This window comes from Dunckerocampus dactyliophorus, chromosome 20, assembly GCF_027744805.1.
Source record: "Dunckerocampus dactyliophorus isolate RoL2022-P2 chromosome 20, RoL_Ddac_1.1, whole genome shotgun sequence".
Classification (NCBI taxonomy): Eukaryota; Metazoa; Chordata; class Actinopteri; order Syngnathiformes; family Syngnathidae; genus Dunckerocampus; species Dunckerocampus dactyliophorus.
Genome location: NC_072838.1, coordinates 15,868,361 through 15,892,515, shown reverse-complemented (window position 1 = coordinate 15,892,515; position 24,155 = coordinate 15,868,361). Strand labels below are relative to the sequence as shown.

At 41.4% G+C, this 24,155-nt stretch overlaps 5 protein-coding genes across 7 annotated transcripts; 3 read left to right on the top strand and 2 right to left on the bottom strand.

The window, feature by feature from the left end:
* Positions 1-245: 245 nt before the first annotated feature.
* tmem222b (transmembrane protein 222b) lies at positions 246-4,270 on the bottom strand. Of its 2 annotated transcripts, none has more exons than XM_054764476.1 (6): positions 4,110-4,270; positions 3,584-3,668; positions 3,468-3,499; positions 3,298-3,394; positions 3,079-3,231; positions 246-2,987 (listed from the first exon to the last, which is right to left on the bottom strand). In XM_054764476.1, the coding sequence occupies exons 1-5, from the start codon at positions 4,226-4,228 to the stop codon at positions 3,097-3,099; spliced, it is 468 nt and encodes a 155-aa protein (XP_054620451.1). In that variant the 5' UTR covers positions 4,229-4,270; the 3' UTR covers positions 246-2,987; positions 3,079-3,096. The 2 variants fall into 2 exon arrangements, with proteins under 2 accessions (XP_054620451.1, XP_054620450.1); XM_054764475.1 differs by having other exon boundaries at positions 3,101-3,231.
* Positions 2,851-10,781, top strand: paqr7a (progestin and adipoQ receptor family member VII, a). 2 transcript variants are annotated; one of them, XM_054764473.1, is made up of 3 exons: positions 2,851-2,996; positions 6,453-6,598; positions 7,862-10,781. In XM_054764473.1, the coding sequence occupies exon 3, from the start codon at positions 7,903-7,905 to the stop codon at positions 8,965-8,967; it is 1,065 nt and encodes a 354-aa protein (XP_054620448.1). In that variant the 5' UTR covers positions 2,851-2,996; positions 6,453-6,598; positions 7,862-7,902; the 3' UTR covers positions 8,968-10,781. The 2 variants fall into 2 exon arrangements, with proteins under 2 accessions (XP_054620448.1, XP_054620449.1); XM_054764474.1 differs by lacking the exon at positions 6,453-6,598 and having other exon boundaries at positions 2,882-2,996.
* Positions 10,782-11,128: 347 nt separating this feature from the next.
* On the top strand, positions 11,129-14,063 carry sh3bgrl3 (SH3 domain binding glutamate-rich protein like 3). Its single transcript, XM_054764049.1, has 3 exons — positions 11,129-11,231; positions 11,950-12,117; positions 12,868-14,063. Exons 1-3 carry the CDS (start codon positions 11,187-11,189, stop codon positions 12,931-12,933), a joined length of 279 nt encoding a protein of 92 aa, XP_054620024.1. The 5' UTR covers positions 11,129-11,186; the 3' UTR covers positions 12,934-14,063.
* A 521-nt stretch (positions 14,064-14,584) lies between these two features.
* Positions 14,585-20,725, top strand: LOC129173430 (probable histone deacetylase 1-B). Its single transcript, XM_054764350.1, has 12 exons — positions 14,585-14,694; positions 15,211-15,323; positions 15,394-15,511; positions 15,593-15,667; positions 15,739-15,877; positions 16,565-16,706; positions 16,774-16,866; positions 18,182-18,290; positions 19,205-19,585; positions 19,700-19,852; positions 19,917-19,950; positions 20,027-20,725. The coding sequence occupies exons 1-12, from the start codon at positions 14,646-14,648 to the stop codon at positions 20,052-20,054; spliced, it is 1,434 nt and encodes a 477-aa protein (XP_054620325.1). The 5' UTR covers positions 14,585-14,645; the 3' UTR covers positions 20,055-20,725.
* eif3i (eukaryotic translation initiation factor 3, subunit I) lies at positions 20,717-23,917 on the bottom strand. Its single transcript, XM_054764351.1, has 10 exons — positions 23,784-23,917; positions 23,419-23,511; positions 23,266-23,353; positions 23,090-23,155; positions 22,866-23,015; positions 21,708-21,835; positions 21,525-21,635; positions 21,357-21,446; positions 21,119-21,285; positions 20,717-21,054 (listed from the first exon to the last, which is right to left on the bottom strand). Exons 1-10 carry the CDS (start codon positions 23,784-23,786, stop codon positions 20,973-20,975), a joined length of 978 nt encoding a protein of 325 aa, XP_054620326.1. The 5' UTR covers positions 23,787-23,917; the 3' UTR covers positions 20,717-20,972.
* Between the last annotated feature and the right edge of the window lie 238 nt (positions 23,918-24,155).

Below are 24,155 nucleotides of genomic sequence, written 5' to 3'. Positions count from 1 at the left end.
CTGCAGAGGTGGAAAACAGCAGGAGTGACACTAGTCAGGCATGGCGTGGAGTGTGTGTGTGTGTGTGTGTGTGTGTGTGTGTGTGTGTGTGTGTGGATGGAGGGGGTATTCAGCGGGGGTTGACGTGCGTGAAAACCTGAGCCATCCTGGCTACCTGCTGTTTCCGAAGAGGGACGGGGGGGCTTAAAGCCTTTTCTATTTGATTGTTAACAATGAGGGGATTTGTGATGTGTGTGTGATGTGTGTGTGTGTGTGTGTGTGTGTGTGTGTGACAGCCATGGCAACTGATGTGGAGTGCAGGCGGGCTTTGTGGGGAATTTAGCTTGTGAGTGCTGTCATTGCAAAAAAAAAAAAAAAAAGACAACAAAACAACACTGAACAAAATGTTACAATCATCAGCTTGTACAGTATTTCCTCAAATAGCGGTGGCCTTCGTTCAAAAAGGCGCCAGGTGGGTTGTCCCCTTCAATAAATAAACGCCGCACTTCAAATGGTGACAATAGCAAAACTATGACTGATGGGCCCATTAGACATCATTACTGCAACAGCAGATGTGGCATCTGTAAAGTTGACATTTGTCAAAATAAAGGCCTTACCTTCAATAAGACATCTGCAGCTGAGTAATTAAATGCCTCTGGCCTTCCATTATAGGAAGTACAACTCATAGCTCGCCCACACATTTGGCACATTCGTTTTTATCTGAAATAATTGTGTCGGTTTTCACAGGCTCGTATGCTTCCATGTGACACAATCATGGCACTGATCTGCAGTTAAATGGCAAGAAGACATTCACCCTGAGGCCACGTGTCAGGCACGATGATGAAGTGAAAGCAGTGTGAGTGATACGGTAAGAAAATGCGCACCAAGAAAACGGGTGTCGCCCTGTAGAAGCACAAAGATATTGAAATGGATAAAGGCATGTTCTTTTGATTTAGCCAGTAGAAAAATGAGCAAACAGGAAGTAATAAATGATGAGTGGATACATTTACCCAAGAGATGCTCAGCCAAGGCATACGTCCATTGTGTGTTTCTGTGGTGCTGGCAGTGGTGGTGGTGTGTTAAGTCAGGGGAGGGCAACGTATTGCCGTTCTTTCCCCCCTGCAATTAATGCCTTATTTTTTAGTTTCAGCAGATTTATTTCATTAAATTTACTTTGTGATGTATCACAAAAAAGAAAACAGGTATTTAGAAATTAAAGTGAACTACTTTGGTCTCTTCTTGGCACACTAGGGGTGTAACGATTCATTTTAATAATGATTCGATTCGTATCACAATTCACGGTTGCTGACGAGATTCAAGAACGATTTTGGTTCATTTAGAACGATACGATCTGAAACGATTCAGTAACTTTAAATCGATTCAGTAACTTTTTAGGCAAAAACTGTGAAATAAATACCTGGATCCTGGACAGTGAAGGTTTCCTAGATTCCCGTTGTTTTTTTATAAGGGAATCGGGTATAAATTATTAAAAATGCGTACTTAAGAATAAATTGTCAATCACTACAAAAATGTATTAAAAATGCAATACAAAATCGTGCTGAACAGAGGGTGGTATAGCTCGCCATGATGAATTATTTACTTTAAATAGCGCGATCCAAACCTGCACTTTGCACCCTCAGGTGAGGGACATTATGCAAATTCCTCAGCAAAAGAATGTGGTACGGTATCTTCGATTATGGGTTGAAACTTTCTCACCTGTACGGGTCGATGGCAGCAGGGGCTTTTTTTGTGTGTGTTGATTATCCTCCTGATCATAGCAGCCATTTGAAAGAACAGTAATGTGCAAGTAATGTGGCCTCCTTTTGCTGCTGACAGGGTCGGGATGGGTCCTCCATCTTGATGACGCACTTAACGGAGACACTGAACAGGATACCGTGGTGTGGTGGGTTTAGAGCAAACAGATACTTTGCATGTGAAGTGATGACGTGCAGCAGTGCAAGGAAACGTGCTCATGCAAAAGAAGAATACATGATAAACGCGAGTGTAAATGTGTGACAAAACAAACAAACGCTCAACAAAAATGACGACTTTCCAGCTTTTCCTCTCTTCTCCGTCCTCCCCGGCACAACCAAGTGAGCACCCTTTATTGCTTCCATGTACACGCCGCGCTGCAGGATGACGTCACTAAGCGTCACTGCTACTCGACCGTAAACTACCACACGTACAAAACGTCCTTACTTTGCATATAGTCCCCATAAATGTCACTTAAAAGGAGTTTCGAATAAAGACAGAGGAGTTAAATATGAATACTAAATGAAGAGAATTAACCGACCAAAAGAGGAAAAGGCGAATCGACTGTATTTCACAGGTCCACTACACCACTCATGACCACCACATACCCGGAAGACGATGACGTCACAGACTGAATTTCTTTTTCGTCTTTATCATTAAAAGTACACATCCATATAACACATGCCGTACTTAAATCCAATGCGTTATGTCGTAGTATCGATTCAATCGATTAACTTTTTCAAACGATGTTAGATCGATATATGCCGTCCAGAATGGAAACTTGCTAAACACACATCGATGTAGTTGGATCGTACAAATATAAATCGATGCATCCATGTAGTGAATGAATCGTTACGCCCCTAAGCCATACATTTTGGCTTCCTTTTTTTCAATGATGAATAAATGTAATGTATATATTATACTTTATGCTACAGCCTGGCCCATTTGTCACTTTTTTGTCACAAAAAAAAAGAGCCCAAAAGTTTGCCCACCTCTGCTCTAAAGGAAAGCGCTAGATATAAATACCTCGTGGAGCCATGCTAATTGACAGACGTGTTGGATGTTCTGGCTTTCCCGCTTTAACAATTGTCTCTTACAGGTTGAAAAAGTCTTGTAGCCAAGGCATCGCACCAGCATTGTTCCCGACGTCTTAAGGGAGCGTCCCAGGTCACCGGAGGTTGACGGCGAGGACCACCGTCACGATGATGCCCAGCAGTATGAGGAACGGCAGCCAAGTTTTCAGGAAGCCCGCGCAGCTGCACCAGGTAAACAAGCACATTATTACAAGCTGTAGTACGACATACTGCCCATTTTTCCCCATTGTGTAGCTTTATAAGCTCTACGTACGATGCGTTGCGATGTCCCTCACCTGACATGTTTCCCGTGGACAAGCACCAGGAGGCAAAGCTTGACCATGTTCCATGAGGTGCTGTTGTCATACCGCATCAGATTTAGAGCCATAGCGACGTGCGAGTGGCAGTTGTCGCAGCACAGGTTGTGCTGGAAACACAACACACAAAACAGTGTCAATTGTGTTTTCTCTTCAAAACAACAAAAAGAGCTTACCATCCTGTGCTTGTACTCCTCTGAAGCGTCATGCACGGCAATATCCCAGGCATGAGAGCCACTTGCGTAGACTTTGCTAACGTCAAGCATCCAGTACCTTGAATGAGAAACAATCAGGGACACTTACAGTAAGTCATACTTATCAGAATCACAATATCACATTTACTTACTTTGTGGGTTTCCCGAAAGCCATGTTGTCCTCCTGCAAAACAACCAGAAAAGCAATAAGGTCATTCACAATGCCATACAACTGGAATCATTAAATAGGTGTCATGGCATTACTTACTGAAACAAAATAGGGTCCAGCAAAGTCTGGGATAATTCCAGTGGAGGTGCATATGCCCATGTGTCCAATAATTGGAAATAACCATCTAGCAAAACACATTCCAGCATAGATTTTACTTTGATTATACAATCTGTCCGAATAGGCTACTGCCATAACAAAGAAAGTTATTGGTAGGTGAAAACGTGGCTAATATGATACATATTTACCTTTTTATGAGAACATTTCGACACACAACAATCTGGAGTAACTCTTACACAAAATCATTAAGACCAAAACTTATCTGTTTCTTTTACTCATAATTCAAGTTATTGAATGTTTTATTAGTACAAAAAATTGTATTCGCCTGTGTCACTTCTCTAAGCGCATAAACGACATTTTGACATTAAGATATTAGGATGAACGTAAATTAGCCAGCAACAGGATTGTATTGTACGTCTGAACGCTAGCTAGCTAGCTGGGCTAATATAAGGCTGTCACTTCCTTAGTCCCACATCCGGGTGTTTCGAGTCAGTGGTGGGTAACTCACGACAACACGGGTATGGGCGTCCAAACGATACAGTGAGGATAGCGACTGGCTTCGGGGTTGATTTTCTCGGACGCAATGTGATAGTTCTTCATGGTTTCTTTCCCGTCAACATCCGCCATCGCCAGCTACGAGAAATTCAACTTCATCCGTCTCACGGTTCAGTCAAGTTAGACCAAAAATAACCAAGCGGAGACTTTTCCATTCGCGGATATGAACTTCAAAATAAAACAAACCTCTCGTGTTTGTGCTGACTGTAAACGTGATATAGAATTAGTAAAATTGATTACATGTTGCTTTATATGTTATCTATGTTATGAGGCTAAGAACGGCTGGTTTGGATTTGGGATATAGGGTTTGTATCATTCTGACGGTTGAGAATGGTGTTATAATTTGAAATAAATAGTCGGAAGTTTGAATCCTAGTCAATGTAGCGTTACTTGTTTTGTTTTTGTCAGTCGCAACAAAGCAACTTCCGGTGTTTCTGAGTCCAAACAATAGTGGTTATTGTTTCTATTAAATGAGCCAATTAATTTGTACAATCACCTTTTTATTTGAGAATGTTCTCAGTATTCTCACACGTTTGTCAGTATAAAGTTAGTGTATGTGGATGTCAAAATCACCTGCGTTTGGTTTGGTTGGTTTAACTCAAGTCACATGGCACTGATTTATTGTGGGGTTCTGACTCTCATGGCTGGGAAACCTTATTATTTTCAAGTGCAATGTATCATCTTCGACTGTAATTATAAATTTGAACTGTTTAGCCATTGATGTTATCTACATTTTCTCCCCAAAATACTTAAAACAGCACAAAAGGAGCAGCTCAATACAGTGTGGGTAGAAAGTTGCAACTGAAGCGTTATCTTATGTTACAACTGGAAACAAAGGCGTGCCCATGGGACCCACTGGGGCCTCGCGTACTCCATCCCGGCTCCCATTAGATGTGACAGGTGATATATTGTACCAAAAGCAAAAACAAACTGCTCAGCAAAAAGAGGCGGACATTGATAAGTGAAGTCACACTGGGCTCCACATAGGAGAGCTCAGGGGAATTCTCCAGCAAAATGCCACCTCGATATGTGACTGAGCCATTCAACCCAATTAGGCCCCAAGATGTGCTGCTGGGGTGAACATGCTATATCCTTTTCCAAGTCAAAGGTTTGCTAAGGGAAATGCCAGGTGTCTCCTTGTTTAAAATGAAACACGTCTGGGAATATAGACTTAGAACAGAAGGGTAAAGAAAACAAAAGTTGTGCTGTTGTTGGGAAAAAGTCTCCCACCAGAGCAGCATAAGATTGTTGAGTGGCATTGTCATTAAAGCCTAACTTGTGGAACTAGGAATCAAAACACACATAAACACAACTGGTCAATACAAGTGTAACTTGTTGAAACTGGGATAATGATTTTGTTTTTGCTACGCTTACTCTTTAAGAAGCAAAGAGGTCGTAACCTTATTAACCTTATTAACCTTAATTTTCATGTATTCCTCAGGAAATGTAAAACTATACTCAAAACAGCCATATTTACATGACTTAATTTACATGTTACTTAATGGCTTTTGTTGCATGTTTGCAGTACCGTATGTTTACGGGCATACGTCTACACTGAAAGTCGTTTAACAAGTTAAAACCTTACAATTCTAGGCATCAATATCAAACTGACATGGCCGGAAAAGCCCGTCTCTCACTAATTATCGTGCTGTCACTTTGAAATAATGAAGTCAAAACCAACACCTACACAGTAAAGTATGCATAAATACCACTCTGATGTTTGATTGTGTGTCTGTCACTTGTGTTGTTATTCTCGTCTTCTGTGGTGAGAATTATATCTAAAACTAAAGGCATGCATTTCTACTAAAGAAAAGTACTTAATAAAGAATATACAGCATGCACACAGCCACATTTTTCAATTTATTTACTGTCAAACCCTTATTTTTTATTTATTTTAAAATGTATACAGTTATTTTTGAAAAGTATTTTGTGTGTTTGGTTTAAGCGTTTTGGAAAAGCACATTGCTATTAAATAGATGTATCCAAATATGAAAATATCAAATAACAAATATGTGAAATACAAAAGAAATGTAGGTCTGTCATTAATGTTAAACAAGAAAGTGAAGATCGTAGCATTCAACCCATTCCCTTCAATGGATGTAACTGCACCTGTAATTTCAATGTAAAAGGTCGTGGTTTAAAACATATGAGACATATACTGCCAGTATCGGCGTTTTTGCAGTTTGTGGATGCAATAGTGCAATACTGAAGGCAATATGGGATAAAATAATTTCATTTTGCCAATGTGAACAATTCCCCCCACACGAAAATTCAGACGTGTGCTTTTATTCTCTAGGACATTTCGCCGCACTTCCGGTTTAGTTCGTTCACGGACTTGACGTTCCAAACGACTCATCTGTTGCATATTTCTCATCTGGGCGAGGAAGAGCGAGCAGGAGGTTGTTTTCTGCTACAGCGAGAGCAAGAAACGCGGCCAACACGGTGAGAAAAATGTTCCCATCGATGAAACATTGTCTTATGGATAGTTCCGAAAGTGTAAAAGTACTTTTCTGAATTTTTCCTTATTCGCCTGAATGGGCACGACTCACGTTGGTGATAAGAGTTCAACAAGTCCTCTCACCAGGAAAACTTTGAACTACTTTTCCTTACCCCGACAGTGTGAATAGTTGTCCGGCTAGGTTTGAAATTTTTAAAAAGCAATGTAAAGTATATCATGGCCTACAATGTATTCCAGTCAGTCCTTCAATCATCTTCTGTCTCGCGTGCAGGGGGTGGAGTCGCTGTGACGTCACCTTTAGGTATGCGCCTACCTATTGCATTGAAAAATTGTATACGATCCATTTTGTAAAGAATAAATAATTAGAAATAATAACTTATTGTTAAATATATTATTCTTCACATATATCACAATGAATGAACGAATTAATCCAATGCAATACAAGTATATTTTTAATCACAAACAATTCTTTATATTATTTATATAATAAGATTTCAATATATTATTATTATTATTATTATTATTATATATTATTTATTGTAATATTATTTGTGTTTAGTTTTTTTTTTTGCATGTAAGATTTTTTACATGACAAACTAATTTGAAAAATAAACATAAGTCAGTAATAAACCATAATAAGATTATATGGATATGAGTGTACCAGGGGTGCAAAGATACACAAAAATCACGGTTCGGCTCGATATGTTTGTGTTACGGTTCGATATTTTTTTGATACAAAAAATGGATTGAAAAACTTTGATTGAAATTGCCAACATTTTTCACCTTTTTCTCATTTTACAACATTTTCAGCATGGTATGAATGTGGGCGGCGGAGCTCAGTGGCTCTGTGCTTGACAATGCAACCTAAGTCAGAGTAGACGATCGCAGATACACTAAGCTTTCAGCACAGAGCGGCGTCAGAAGTTGATAAAATAAATATGAAACTGTGTTGTTCGATACAGAGGTCACGGTTCGGTGCGCATGTGTATTGAATGGTTCGATGCGGATACACGTATTGTTACAGCCCTAGTATGTACATGTACACATACATATGTACATGTACAGTATATTGTACCGTGCACACAATGAAAGTAAAAAAAAGTGTATATTTGCGACCTAATTTATCTAAATGCCAAAATGTTAGGAACTTCTGTCTGTATGATGCATCCACCGTTGCAAACTGCAAGTAAAATAATAAAGAGATGAAGTTCATACCTCTGTGATAGTGTCAATCACATATTTTTCAGTCCTGTCTGAAGCAAGTTTCCCAAGTCCACTTCCTGCCGGTATGACGACCATTGTGATGGACCGAATCTGCCGCCTCTTCATCAGCCTGCAGCAGATCAAGGAGGTCCCTCGCATGCTGACCGAGGCGGCGCCGTCCGTCCCCGGCACGGTGCGGGACACCGAGGTCCCTCAATTCTTCCGGGAGCGCTTCGTCTGCACAGGCTACCGTCCTCTCCATCAGCGGTGGCGCTACTACTTCCTGTCCATTTTCCAGCGTCACAACGAAACGGTCAACATCTGGACTCACCTGCTGGCCCTCTTGGTTCTTTTGGTGAAGCTGTGCCAAGTGGCCGAGACGGTGGACTTTGCCGGGGACCGTCACTCGTGGCCGCTGTTGGTCCTCATCGTGTCAGCCATCAACTACACGGCTTGGAGCGTGATGGCTCATCTGCTTGGCGGTAAGTCGGAGCTGTGTCACTACGCCTTCTTCTTCTTGGACTACGTAGGGGTGGCGCAGTACCAGTATGGCAGTGTTGTGGTGCACTATTACTACACCATAGAGGAAGACTTCTACTCACAAGTGCATGCCATCTTCATCCCTGTGGCGGTGCTCCTCAGTTGGTGCTCGTGCCTGGGCTGCTGCTACGGTAAATATTGTAACCACTTCCTACCCGCTTGGGTGCGTAAAGTTGGCCAGGTGACGCCCTCCTCCCTCGCCTACATGTGGGACATCAGCCCTGTCATGCACAGACTTCTCTTCAAGCCCGGGGGTCTAGACGACCCCGCCGCCATGTACCACCTTGGTCACATCGGCTTCTTCATCAGCTGCGCCTTTTTCTTCGCCTTCCCCGTGCTGGAACGCTGCTTGCCCGGACGCTGTGACATCTTGGGGCAAAGCCATCAGCTCTTCCACGTGCTGCTCTCCTGCTGCACCATGTTTCAGATTCACGCCTCCCACCTGGACTACGTGGCCCGCAGGGAGCTGTACGTGCGGCTCCACGGGAGCGGCGACGCTGCTCTCCTGGTGGGCCTCTACATGCTCACGGTGCTCGTGTGCCTACTCATTGCTGCTGTCATGCTCAGGAAAGCCAAAAGCTTGCTTGACTGCCAGGCCAAGTTGAAATGAAAGATTAATTCCATTGCAGAAGTTTAGGGAAAATCTCCTAATTTGCACTTAAACGTCATTTTTTAAGAGCAGCATTGTTGTTTTTGAATAGTATTACTTGTACAATCATTAGGTACACCTGCACAATCTACTGAGGTCCACAATTGAAAATGTCTGCCTTTACAAAGTATCACTAAACATTACAGTTAAGCACTGTAAAATACAACTAAATAAAACTACAGTAATGTAAAACTACTCACCGACCTTCGTTTTGCAGAGCAACACTGTCCTCTAGTGGTGTTTTATAGGTATTGCAGAAAGCGTGTGTCTGCCAGCAACCGCAGTTGTCATTTTTGGCTCTATGGTTACCATCACCCTTCACCCTTGTGGAGTTGAATCCCGTCGATGCCAGCTGACACGATGATGGTTTGGGTTTGAACTGCGAAGTCTGTTGGACATTTGAAAATTGTAGTTCAATCCAAACCAACACATCAGGTGCAGCTTTGTAAAGGCAAACTTCCTGATGCAGCTCTACAGTATATTGGATCTCATTAGATGCACTTCATCATGTGGCCGCTGTGTGTATTTGTCACCAACGCTGTCGACACAGTACTTGCATTATTTTAAATTATAATATGTTCTTATTTAAAGCGCTTATTTAAAGCGATTGTCAGACGGTAGATGACAGTAACATTGAGACTACTGTACTTAACATGGGACCTAATGTTGATTAATTATAACTGAAGCCATGTTATGATATTGCGTTTTTAAGATGCCAGAAAGTGGGATTCTGTGCCTTTCATAGTACAGGTAATTTTACATAGATTTTAATACATTTTGGATATCAATGCTCTGGAAGGGGTTGCCCATGTTTTAATGCTGTAGTGTTTTGATGTGCCTTTTAAATGGGGCCAAATATATGCCATAAAAAGTGCACAAAAAAAAACAGCGAAAAAAAAGTCTGGTCTGAGACACAGTTGCAGACGTGAGAGCTTGCAAAGTAAGTTTTTTTTTGTTACCATACTGTGCCGCAACACTTGATAGCTAAGTGTTCAACAGCAGTATAGCCCCAGGATCCTTCAAAACACTGGTATATTTTACCAAATGTGATTTAAATGCCTCCACTGTTGTATAACAGGTAAACCTGCCTTGCAGTCTCTTATGTTGACTTTTGTTACAGCAACACCTTCTTTGTTGTGGTAAAAACTCGCCAGAATCAGTGAAATAACTGTCATATTTTTGCACCCTTTAAGGGCAATTCTCATGTGATGGGGCTGTGCAATAATAGGTTAAAAGAATGCATTTGATGCTATAATCGTTGCAATATATGCAGTGCCGAGAGCACACACGGGACATCTGATTGGCTGCCTCTCGATGGCGGTCTCACACTGCTTGTTTGGTCTCCATAGCAGCCTTTTAAGCCAATGTTCCAGTCTGCAGGACCCTAATCTGCTATTTGCATATGGACACACTGTCATGTTTTAGTGATTAGCACTAATGTGTGAATGTCTAGCTAGGACACTTAATTTGGTGGAAAACAATTTGTGTGTTTGTTCTTGTTTGCAAGTGTACTTATGTCTAAGGGTATTCCAAGAAATGTGGCATTTATGCGAGGATAAGTGTGATGCTTTTTGTATATTTTAATACTTGCCACATTCTCTCATTTTATTGCAAAGATGCCTGAAAGAAAATGTTTGAATTATGAAGGCACTGCTGTGTGATTCCGTGTTAAAGTTGAGTTGTTTATGATGCCCCCTTGGGCGACCTACTGTGCCTCTTTGCTGCCTCCTAGTGGCGGTGCTATTCGTACATTTCAACTAAATAAAAGCCTGGGAGATGTCTTTCTTGTGCTTATTCTGAACCTTACTTGTTGAGACACCGTTTGGATCCACTCAGTACAGTACCAATGATGTTGGACTCTCTCCAGCCACCTCCCGTTCTTGGCAATAAACCCCCAATTAAATGTCATCACATGCCGTCAGACTTAATGAAGCTGCACACTTGGCATTGACGCATCAATGCGCTGCTGATTTGCATCACGACACTACTTTCTGTACATGGTCTCTTCGCATCTGTAGTGTTTTATATTGTGGCATATAATGGCACAACGCTAAAACTCCGACTTTGTCCAGTAAATTCACACTTTGACTTTTATTTTGAAAATCACACCGGTGCACGTCCTTCCTAGACCATTCGCGAGCAAGCACACGAAAAGCGGAGAAGAAACACAGGGACCAAAAATGGGGATTAAACTATACTACACCACTGTTACCGCCTCACGGACGGTGAGTATCTCAACTTAATGCCATTAAATTTGCTGTTGTGTTTTTCTGCGTGTATTAATTAGTTTTTATTGTAAGCTAACAGTAGCGATCCGGCGTTCAAGACACACCTAGCGGCCCCTCTTGCTTGCCGGCTGCCTGCTGACCGGCGGCTCGGTGGGCCATCAGCAGTAGCATTGTTAGCCTATCACGAATATTACATTTTTTTTTTGCTAATTCAAAATCAAAGGAAGACGAACCATAACTTATATTTAATTTGAAGATAACTCTATGCTATGCGTTGTTACGCGTAAATGTTAAGTTGTAGGGGCAGGGACACTTACAACAGTTCCGCTGACAGGGGCGGACGAAGTGAAGTGCAACCCTCCCCATTTATATTCACAATATATGTTGCTTTTATTAACATTTTTGGGCTTGCACTGCACTTTAAACATCCCAATTTATTAATTATGATACAATTCTTTTTGTTGCAGACGTTTGTGTCCGTGCATGTAACATTTTTTAGTTTCTCTCCTTTTTTTTCCTTTTTTTTTTCATAGTGTTCCAGTTAGTGCTGTGCTTGGGTGTGGTCAGCCCAACTTCCTGTGACCCCCAGAGAGATAGCAGAAGTAATAAAGAAAACACCGCTAGTTCCTGACAATACTGCTAGTGTTTTAATGTCATGTCCCTCCCTGCGCGTACAATTCATATTTCGGGGTTTATTTTCATTCTGTGGTTGCAGGTGAAGTCCCAGCAGGCCGAAGTAATGCGCATCCTGGACAGTAAGAGCATCCAGTACGAGCTCATCGACATCTCCGTGGGCGGCGAGCTGCGCGACGAGATGAGAAGCAAAGCAGGAAACCCTGCAGCCGTTCCTCCGCAGCTTTTCAACGAAGACAAGTATTGTGGGGTGAGGATGTTGACTTAAAAAAAAAAATGTAAACCGCTGCTAACAATGCTACTTTTCCACAGTGCTGTATATAATAGAAGTGGGTACATATGGATACATATTAAATGAGGTCTTCTTTAGACAGTGCTGTATTACTGCAACTTTCCTTACTTTTTGTCATATTTCAAGCCTTTTTATTTATTTTTATTATGCAAGATGGCTGATTATTATTCGTAAATCCTAGCAGGAGGAGTGTTTACATGAATTTTGTTACACTTCAATGTTGCTTGTACATGACTGTGTATGGGATTTGACTTTGTGGATTACTTCAAGTCTTTCTACCCATTTCTATTAAGCAAGGCGGTGGTTATTGTTAATGACTGGTGGGAGGAGTGCTCACATGAATTATTAGCCACGTGTATGCTGGTCGTGCATGCTTGAAATCACCTTGAGGATTGACTTCATGGATTATTTTGTTCTGTTTATTTCTATTGTGCACGGTGGCGGTTATCATTAGTAATACCTGGCAGGAGGAGCCCTTGCATTCATTATGTCTACTTAAATCATGTCTACTGAAATCGGACCTAAGGTGTCAGTTGTGCCTAAGCTCTGCACGGATTGCAGTGTGACTTTGTCTCCTCTTTGCTGCAGCGGCCTGTTTTCTTGCTGCCCCCCACCCCGTCTCCTCTGTGTACTTATGCGGATGCATTCAATGCAGTGTGCTTTTCTCAGTTTCTATTTGGACAAACCACTTTGTGTTTCCCTCCACAGGATTATGAGATGTTCTCTGAGGCGGTGGAGGGAGACACGGTGGACCAATTCCTGAAGCTGGCGTGAAGAAAGAACGTCTCTCATCTTAACAGACCCCCGCCCCGTCTCATCCCGTCAACCACACTGACACCACTTTCATATTGCCATCATGAAGGATGCCAAATAACCTGGGCACACACACACCTTCCCTTGCTACTCTCTCAACACTGCTTTCCCATCTTTGTCCACTAGGAGCCAGCGTGGTGTCTTAATGCAGGAATTAGGTCGACCAAGGTGGGTTTAAATTAATCCACTTAATGATAACATTGAACTGTCACTATCATCACTCTGTCTTAATGATTGCTTCTCCTTTGAGCCTTCACCTTCCCGTATTGCACTTACATACCGCGTGTTATCATCCTCATGCTAGTAGCATCTTATATTACAACATTAACCTCTTTGTTGAGTGTTCCTGTTCTTTTTATCAAGTGTTTTCAGGGAATTTGGCATTTTACTGTGTAAATGTTGACAAGGCAATGACTGAATTTAAGCGTAAAGATCATCCTTGCTAACCACCTGAGAGAGGGTCCAACGGAGCATAATGTGTGAGGAAAAAGAATAGTTGTCAACAACATGGAAACATTTCAGATTGTCACATTTGGTGCCAATATGTCGTCAGTGTAGTAACAGGCTTACCTGCCTGCTATTTCTTTTACTAAAGCTTTGTATTGTGGATCGACAGGACCAAAAAGACACCAAACAACAAAGTGACATGTAGCTTCTTCTTCTGTCCATAATGGGACTTTATGCACTGAAACAACTAACAGTACCAAGTACAACAATATTGTGTTTTAATGGACCTGACTCTGGGAGCACTCACCACATGGGAACATAAGACGGCTTCATTCTTTAGTTTTTTTCTTTGTATTTTCATTAAGTTGATTTACCTCAACATGATTTTTGTCTCTGCTGATCAACGACAGCCTGTATTCTTCACAATGTTTGTGCAAGGTTTTGTATCTCTCTATGGCTGTATCTCTGTAGTACATGATAACGTACCGTGATCAAAGTCATGTTTTTACATATTCCATATCTCTGAGCGCTAGCTTTGTGTTTGGACCAATTCCCCTTGGCCAAAAGAAGAAGAAAATAGGGAATAAAATGCTGTTGTCTTCCAAGAAGATTGTGATATGTGATTTATGGCTTGCAAATAAAAAATGGAGTAGAATCAACCTCTGGAGTTGTTTTCTTTGTCTAGTGTTCTCTTTAGGTTGCATTGTGTAAAGATAAAGTATTGTAATTAGTTACGACTCATGTTATGAAAAATACATTTTAAAGTTAACTGGCCAGTATTTGCCATGTGTTCTATTGGGCAAAAAACACACACGAAGTATTGGTATCAGTATTGCCATAAATGCCATAAAAGTAATCGGTGTTGTATCGAATCAAAAAATCTGGTATCGCCCATCACTACTCTGAATACCTGGAAAATGCGGCCTTTAAAGCCCTAGGCCCCTTCCACCAGAACACAAAAAACAATCAACAAATGTATTACTATGACGAATAATAGGATGGGCTGCTGCGCTTTCCTTTGCAGGCCCATAATTTAACAAACCAAAAAAATTCCAGTCTAGACACTTGACTGTTGGTCCGTCTCGGCTCTGTCTGGTTGTTTTACCGGCACCTCCCAGACAGGCGGTGCAGCATCCTCAGCTGTGATTGGCTAAGTACCGCCCCGCACTCAGCAAGCGACCAGGAACCGGTGTTAGCCAAATCGGTCGTGACTTAATTGGTGGAAAATGGCGCTGTCTCAAGGAACAAAGAGAAAAGTTTGCTATTATTATGACGGTAAATATCACTTTTGTGCTTTCTCGAAGAAATACAGCGGTGTTGGCGTGTTGTTGATCCGATTAAATATACATCCCATGAAAGTGCGCCGCACACTGGTCGAGCTAACCAGCCTTAGCCACCTACGGCTAACTATAACTAGTCGCCTGCTAAGCTAATATAGCTGCAATCTTGAACGCACACAGGATAATACTGTGTGCTCGAACGAGTTAAATTCATCAAACCACTTTATCTCGTTAAAACAGTGGCTGTTCTTACTCATTTGTGTTTTATTGGTCAGTTGGTGAGTTTGGCAATTATCCCATTCAGCTAGTAACATCGATGGTCACTGATTTGCTAGGACTCTCTTGACAAATATGGCGGCCGTCGTGAGGATTCGTCGAATATAAATGAACACACTTGCAGTTATTTGAATTAAAAGTGTGCTTATAGACATGACTAAGGAACTGACGAGGCAACTTGACCTTCCCCTTTTTCCATTCTAAATTGACATGCACGTTGCGTTTTTGTGTATAGGTGATGTGGGTAACTACTACTATGGCCAGGGCCACCCTATGAAGCCCCACAGGATCCGCATGACACACAACCTCCTCCTCAACTATGGTCTCTACAGGAAGATGGAGATCTACGTGAGTAGTACATCTTCTTTTCCACTGCATCAGCACTTGATATTAAAGTGACTATTGCGTGCGTTTGCAGAGGCCACACAAAGCCAGCGGTGAGGAGATGACCAAATACCACAGTGACGACTACATCAAGTTCCTCAGGTCCATCCGACCGGACAACATGTCTGAGCACAGCAAACAGATGCAGAGATGTGTGTTATCCACCAGAAGATTGTTTTATTCACAAATAATGTCAACGTGAAAGCACTTAACTCTCCTCCTTTTCCATGCAGTCAATGTCGGAGAGGATTGTCCGGTGTTTGACGGCCTGTTTGAGTTCTGCCAGCTCTCCACAGGCGGCTCCGTGGGTGTGTTGGCATCCAATAACATCAACACACTTTATTTCATACGTTTTAAATCTGATGACTTGTCCTCTTAGCTGGAGCGGTGAAGCTAAACAAGCAGCAGACTGACATCGCCGTCAACTGGGCGGGAGGACTCCATCATGCCAAAAAATCTGAAGCCTCCGGTTTCTGCTACGTCAACGACATCGTCCTCGCCATCCTGGAGCTGCTCAAGTACGCGCAATTGCGCTTCAGCACATGAATAAACATGATATCCTCTAAATCAGAGGTGTCCAAAGTGCGGCCCGGAGCCATTGACGGCCCACTGCTGCTTTTTTTAATTGGCCCTCAGCACATTCTAAAAATGTGATTAAACAATAACATTTAAAAAAACAGCAAAAATGAAAAAAACAAAACCCAGTAATTTTAAAATATGAGTAAAGTCATTATAGTAACAGAAAAAATAGTTGAAATATAGGAAAAAATTTGTAATATAAGAAACAAACCAAACAAAAAATTAAGTTGAAATTTTAGGAAAATTAGGTTGCGTAAATACTATAATGTTATGATAATGAAGTCAAAATATTATGACAATAAGTCATATTAGTAGGAGGAAAAAAATGTACTAGTAAAACGTTATATTTGTAAAAAAAAAAAAAAAAAAAACGGCCAAAAAGCAATGTAAGGAGAAACAGTCTATAATAATAATATGCTTTGTCACTGATAAAATGAATAAATATATTTTATGTGTAAATATATACATACATTATATTAAATTTATTGTTTGGGTTGGTTTAAAAAAAAACAACAAAAAATGTAAAAGCGGCCCCAGCATCTTTTGATTTTTCAGTATATCACCCTGAGTGGAAATAGTTTGGACACCCCTGCTCTAAACGTTGACCCGCCGTGCCGTGTGTGCAGGTACCACCAGCGAGTGTTGTACATCGACATCGACATCCATCACGGCGACGGCGTGGAGGAAGCCTTCTACACTACTGACAGAGTCATGACCGTCTCCTTCCACAAGTACGGCGAGTACTTCCCAGGCACCGGAGATTTGAGAGTGAGTTTACTCTTTATTGTCGTCTCATACACACACAATTCTAAACACGTGTGTTTGTTGTGTGCAGGACATCGGCGCCGGGAAAGGGAAGTACTACGCTGTGAACTACCCACTCAGAGACGGAATTGATGACGAGTCTTACGAAGCCATCTTTAAACCTGTAAGTGCTTTTATTTTGTAGTAGGAATGCACCATTCTGGGGGGGAAAAAGGTGAATCGTGATTTCCTGGCTTACAATTAAGATTTCCATCCTCTGAGCTGATTTGTTTTCACAAACGTGCACTTGTGTTTATACACACACACACACACACACACACACACACACACACACACACAGCATGTTCATGGCCATTTGCTTAAGTTTGAAAGAAATAAGACCATTTTGTCATGATATAATTATTAGACTTCAGTGTCTTGTGCTTTCAACAAACCTCCAATGGTCTTTCTGGCGTTCATATTGGGAGTTGCTGGATAATAGATATGAATGAATAAAAAAAAAAAAAAGAAAATAATCCATTAAGTCAAAAACGTGACACGCTCGCTCACTCGACAGTGCATTCATGCACGTAATAAAGACACGTCTATAGAGAAATTGGTTAATGCGATCGCTCCTCCTGCGAACTGATGAATTATTGGACATCAACGGGTAGAACCGCAGCAGTGGCCCCAACTCATCCTGACCGGGTGAGGCTAGCAGGGCAAGTGTTGGCAACCATGCCAACGACAGTGGTTAAGTACAATTAACAAAAAAAAAAGCCAATTTAGAAATGAATGTTCGTCTGAATCGAGATCTGGATTTAAAAAAAATGTATTTGTGCAGCCCTACCATCATGTCATTAAAATGTTATCGTTATATATAAGATGTCATCATATCATGCTAAAAACTGTCATACAGTCTTCCCTCGCCACTTAGTGGTTCAAAGTTCGCGGCTTCACTTTTCAATGGTTTCTCCAAAATATATTAATGAATAAATCAAGCTGTTGGACAGAAAATATACACATTGAAGCAAATTTTAAGTATGTTTTTGCCTAAATGAAGCATTTTCAAGCATACAAATAATTAATTGAACTAAAATACAAATATAAGGCATTCAGCAGACGCATTCAAAGATGCTGTGAGTGATATGTAGTGTTTTACACCGATCACTAGGTGGCAGTAATGTTACTGTAATGTTCGGTGAGACACAAGCACCAGACTTGAAGGCTGGAACAGCAGGCTTTTATTGCAGTTTTTGAATGATCTCAAAACAGGCACAATAATCCCTAATAACAGGGTTTACTGTTGCAGCTGTAACCCAGGGCCTGCCACTCAGCTCCCCTCGGGAACACATTTATGGTGTGGTTTGGAACCGATTAACCGCGCTAAATGAGGGATTATTGTGCGTCATGATTTAAAAATGCTGTCCTACTAGTGTGTAGTGACGTTTGAAGTTGTTTGTAACCAGTGTATGTGTTTGCATTGTGTGCTTTGTTAGATCATGGCTAAAGTGATGGAGATGTACCAGCCAAGTGCGGTGGTGCTGCAGTGTGGAGCTGATTCACTATCAGGAGACAGACTGGGCTGCTTCAACCTCACCATTAAAGGTAGCAGCTGCCATCCATTGGCTTGCAACAACACAATAAATCATAAATTGCATGATAAAGTGAAAATGGAAAACTGAAAAAGTGACATGACATAAATGGAAAAGCATTAACAATATAATCTCTATGGCTGCCTCCCCTCAATGACTAATTCCCTGGTACACTATGGCTAAAATTAATTGTTTCATTATTTAATTAAAAATGTATTTTATATTAATTTCAGGGAGACGTGTAGCTGTGTGTGTGTGTGTGTGTGTGTGTCAGTCAAGGGAAAATCTACTGTTGGCTCCAAAATAGATGAGACAAGACAAGTTATATAATGAGGGGTACAAGTGAATAAAACAATCATGCAGGGAGACAAATCAATACAACCTGAGCAAATGGCTTCTAGAGAAAACGTCTGTCTATTCATACTAAAATGGAGGTAGTATCGGAAACTACATATGCGAGGGGCGGGGCAATCTCCTGCACCTGTGAGGGGACAGAGACGATGACGGGCTGACTTGCATGCCTAGACACCCAAGGCTATTTGAATCAGGTGATTAGCATGTGGAGGACCCTAGCCTGGAGAAGATCATCTGCAATAACAAACGTGATGTTTACTTCCTCCATGTGCATGTAACTTCTCTAGCAAGTCTTACAAACCAAACAGCTGAGGTTGAAACTAATTTAGTAAGTAATTTATGCACAGTAACCATGAAATGTCATAAATTGAGGACCTTCTGTATTTTGGCTTCATTGCAATATTTGTTTGTGGCAATTAAAGTCTGTTTGTGTGATATCTTAGTAAATATAATGCAGTTTCTCTAAAGGAAGCCCAAGTTTGCAGGTAATTCCATGACCTGTCATTGAGTATTTTAGCAGTCGTTAAACGTGTTGATATTGAGAAGCTGACGAGTGTGTATGTGCTCTTTCAGGCCACGCCAAGTGTGTGGAATACATGAAAAGCTTCAACCTCCCACTGCTGATGTTGGGCGGCGGCGGCTACACCATCCGCAACGTAGCCCGCTGCTGGACCTATGAGACGGCCGTGGCGCTGGACTGCTCCATCCCCAACGAGCTGCCCTACAATGACTATTTTGAGTACTTCGGGCCCGACTTCAAGCTCCACATCAGCCCGTCCAACATGACCAACCAGAACACAAACGAGTACCTAGAGAAGATCAAACAGCGGCTCTTTGAAAACCTGCGCATGCTGCCCCACGCGCCCAGTGTGCAAATGCAGGCCATTCCTGAGGACGCTCCCCACGCGGACAGTGGGGACGAGGATGAAGAGGATTCTGACAAACGTGTGTCAAGTAAGTGAAAGTGATCATATCAGTTAGCTCCTTTTTTGGTAAAGCTTAGTAGGTGTACCTAAAGTTGTGGCCAGTGAGGGCATATAAATAAACGGTTGTGTTCTACGCTTTAAGTCCGTGCACATGACAAGAGGATAGCCTGCGACGAGGAGTTCTCCGACTCAGACGATGAGGCTGAAGGCCAGGGTGGCGGCCGCCGGAACTCAGCCAATCACAAGAAGGCGAAACGAGTGAAGAAGGAAGAGCGAGAAGGGGAGGATAAGAAAGGTAAGATGTGTTTTCTTCAGTAAAGAGGAAATGTGCATTCATTGACTTTTTTTTGTCTCTGTAGATGTAAAGGAAGAACATAAGATGGATATATCAGTGTAAGAATATATCTTTTCATTTTACCTTGACATTAATTAGCCTTCTGTCACTCATTGAACATGTTTCCACTTTTAGAGCAAAAGAAGAGGCAAAGACTACTTGAAGTTATGTTTGGGCACTCAAAGTCTTCTGCTGCTGAATTAAGCGAACATCCTGCTTTTATTGGTGACCCACACACTCAACCAAACAAACCTCTTCTCTACTCAGTGGTAGCTCTCGTATTTGTTTGAACACTCACTATGCTTTCACAAGTCAACGTGGGGGTCTTCAACTCCACCCAGATAATGTTCCCTGTAGTATGAAACAAATGCAGTGCTCATGTAAAAACCCTTTCCTTAGAAGATAAAAATTATCCTTGCTCAAGAGGACTCATGCTAAAGCTCCTTTTTGGTCAGTATTCAAATTTTAAACCTACTGTTAAGTTATTTTACACCGTCCATGTTTTTATAAATTGTGTTGTCTGTGCACCCTGTGGAGTTTCTCACCTCAAGAGGCACTTAAAAAAAAAAAGTATTCCATGTCGTGGTGTTGTTGTAGTAGTAGTACTAGTACCAGCAAGTAAACTTATTCCATACTTGACTATGACCTCAAGGACACAAAAGCTCTGAGAGCTCCACAGGGTCACTCCTACATGAATGATTTTCTATTTGAAGTGATATTTTTTACTGTTTCACCTGTAAGAGTGCTGGTGAACATGTGTGCTTGTGATGAATGTGTTGTCCTGACATTCAAATAAACAAGTTGGTTACAAAACAACACAGGCACTTTATGACCAAGATCAATTTTATGTTGCATTGTTGGTGGGATGGTGTCATTACAAAAAAAATGCATCAATAATTCTGTTTTGTATTAACAGATTAAATGCTGAAAAGTGGGCTACAGATCCACTGCACAACAGTTTTGAGTATTGTTTAAAAAAAAAAAAAAAACGAACCTGTTGTGTGAGGCTCTGTGGTAAATGTGCCAACAGTCGCCCTCTAGTGGTGACTGCAAGGTGGTGTGAGTCTTAATGGCTGCTGTTTCACGCCTCCAGCTCAAAGTCAAAGTACTGTGGGTCAAAGTAGTGAATCCTCACGTATCCATCCTCTCCTCCACTGCTGTAACTGTAACACAAACACGCAAATCAACACACTGATAACACAAAAAAAAAGCTTCTGGTGTACTCACCTCTTGCCGTCTGGGTGGAAAGCCACACAGTTGATGGGTCCGAAATGACCTTTGACCCTACCAAACTCCTCTTCGTAGGCGGCATGGAAGAACCTGGCTTCAAACTTACCAATCCTGGTGGAGGTCGTGGTCACCTCCATGGCCTCCTGACCTCCACCCATCACCACCTGAGTGAAACGCACATCTCACAGTGAAGACACACAACACTACATGACCTTCCTGTGGTGTGTGTACTTACGTGGTCCATAATGGGTGAGATGGAGGCAGAGTTGACAGGTCTTTCTGTCCTGAAGGTCTTGATGTGGTCCAGGGAGGAAGAATCAAAAAGCTAAGAATTTAAACAAAATATTAGGTGAGCACAATAAGACCACATCAAGCTATGTTAGTGATGGAGAAGGAGTACTACCTTGGCCGTGTTGTCCTTGGATGCGGTAATGATCATGGTGAGGTCCACTGAGGACTGGATGTCGTTGATTTGCTTGGTGTGCTCCTTCACCTTCTTCAGGACCTCCCCCGACTGAAGCACAAAGATTTTCAAATCAGTTTATGCGTTAAGTGCGTAGACACTGAGCTTACAAGAAAAACTCACTTTGGCGCTGAACTGGTTGATCTCGCCGTTGTCGTGGCCAGCGATGACGAACTCGCCCAGAGGCCCCCACACGGCGCTGGTAATCTTCTGCTCACTGCACGGGACTGTCAAGTAGGGCTGGTTGTCATCTGCAGGAACACACGACATGTTCAGGCAAAGACTATCATGAGTAAGAAAAGGTAGCGATATACACAGTGGATACTGATTTCAACCAATTTCATATCACTATCATACTAACATACACTGAGGCTAGCATTTTTAATCATTGTAAAAAATAAATTGTTATGCCTGTTATGTCTCTGCAGTGATCCTGTAGCCTGCGCTACGTCAAAGTGATTATAGGGGTATTATTTATTATAGGGGTGTTATAATGTTAAAACCTGTATTTAGAAAGTCATAAACAGGTTTTCTATGCTCTAACTACAAAAATATTTAATTTATTAATATTGAATCCTACTTCGAAATTCACTTATCGCAGTCGGGTCTGGAAGCAATTACCTCAATAAATAATAATGGTTTATAATAATTTGTTTTTTTTTATTAATTTATGTAAATACATTAGTATAAACTACATGCGCCATTATGAATATAATTAAAAAATGTTTTCATATCTACATATTTGTAATATATGTTTTTCTTATACTACTAATGGCAATACATGCTGTATTATGTATTTTCTATCATTTAAAAAATATGAATCAAAGTCAATATTAAAGCTGTTTACACAACATAATACACAACATGACATAAAAACATATTTTTTTAAATGTCATATGACTACAATGTGAATGCACACTACCTAAAGTTGCCTGAAGTTCACATTCAAAACAGTAAGATCAAGTGTCAGCACTTGTTATCCATGTGTTATGTTGTTTTTAAAGTGGTTAACTTCTTTTTACACCTGCGCAACCCATAAGAATTTTAAACCATGAGGTAAATCAGCAGCCATCGCATTGTTTGTGACAGTTAAAACAGAATGTTTAGTGTTTTTACCTTAAGTTTACACTTAATTATAGGGTCTTATCATGGCCACAGTTTGACCCTGGAACCGATTATTTCCTATTGGTGGAAAAGGTGTACCATCACTTACAGGTACTATATTCCAGCATCTCCTCCTCACCCACTACATGTATAGAAGATGGAAGAATATGTGCTTACCAACTTGCTGCGGATCCCTCAGGTCAAAGAAGTTGAGGAAGCACTGGTAGCCCATCTGCTTGTCTGTGGAGAACATGATGATGTTGCCGCTGAAGTCGAAGCCGCACGTTCTCACGGCGGAGTTGGTGTTGACTAGGGCCAACTGTTTACCTGCAACAACGGCCTTTTAGGATTTGGTTTGGTCTGCAAGCCGACAGTGGAACAAATATAATCTGTTTGCGTACCCGTTTCGCAGTCCCACAGTCGACAGCTGTTGTCTGCCGATCCAGTCAATACATTTTTTGTATCCCCTGAGAATACATGCATTAAGGAAGCCAGGCTTTGCAGACACTGAGCTCACAAGATTACAGCACAATGTCTATTTTTACAATTTCAAATAAAATAATAAAAAAAAGGATACAGTCGCAGTCAACACACCACACAGCTCCCGTGTGTCCATTATAGGTGCCCAGACGCTCTCCGTTGACAGAGTACCACACATTTACCACCTACAAGGAAACAAAGTATTAACACTCCATTTAATTGCCTGTATGTGTTTTAATGTTACACTTACTGTGTCTTTGGCCACAGAGAAGAGCAGGTCTCCTTCTCTGTTGTACTTGATCTGAGTGATGGACCTCTCGTGGCCCTGCAGTAGAATGGGTTTCTATGGAAGACATAGTGAGCAAGTCAACGGAGCAGCTCGTTCGACACCAAAAGGGAAACAAATGTGGACAGAATAAGTACTAAATAAAATATATTTGACAAAACAGCATCTATCCAATTATTATTGTTGTATCGTCTATCACTTACACCACACAGCTAACGCTAGCTAGTACCGGAAGCTAAACCAACATTAGCCGGCGCTTGCTATGCTATTAAAGTACAAACTTAGTAACGCAACAGTATTAAAAAGACGAATATACGTGAAATACTAACCATAATCTCCACGTAAGTGTTGTTTATTACTCTATGACAGCAAATGAACCCGCATTGAAGACAGAAAAATGGACACTCGTGCGTTTTAGACGCCGAAGCTGGGGCGGAAAAGGAAGTGGCGTCTTTTCAGGGACTGATAGGAAAAGGTTTTGAGTGCGCCCTCTAGCGTACTGGATAACAAATTGCAACCATTTCAATTGACTCCTACAGTATTGGCTTTTGGTACTGCAGTAATTGTGTAATAATTCAGCTGCGTGAATGAGAATGTTATATCCCATCAGAAATAAGGGCAATTAAAAAAATAAAAATGTGACATTTCCCATCAAAAATGTTGAGTCTGTTACATTGATATCAAACGTGAGGCTTTCAATA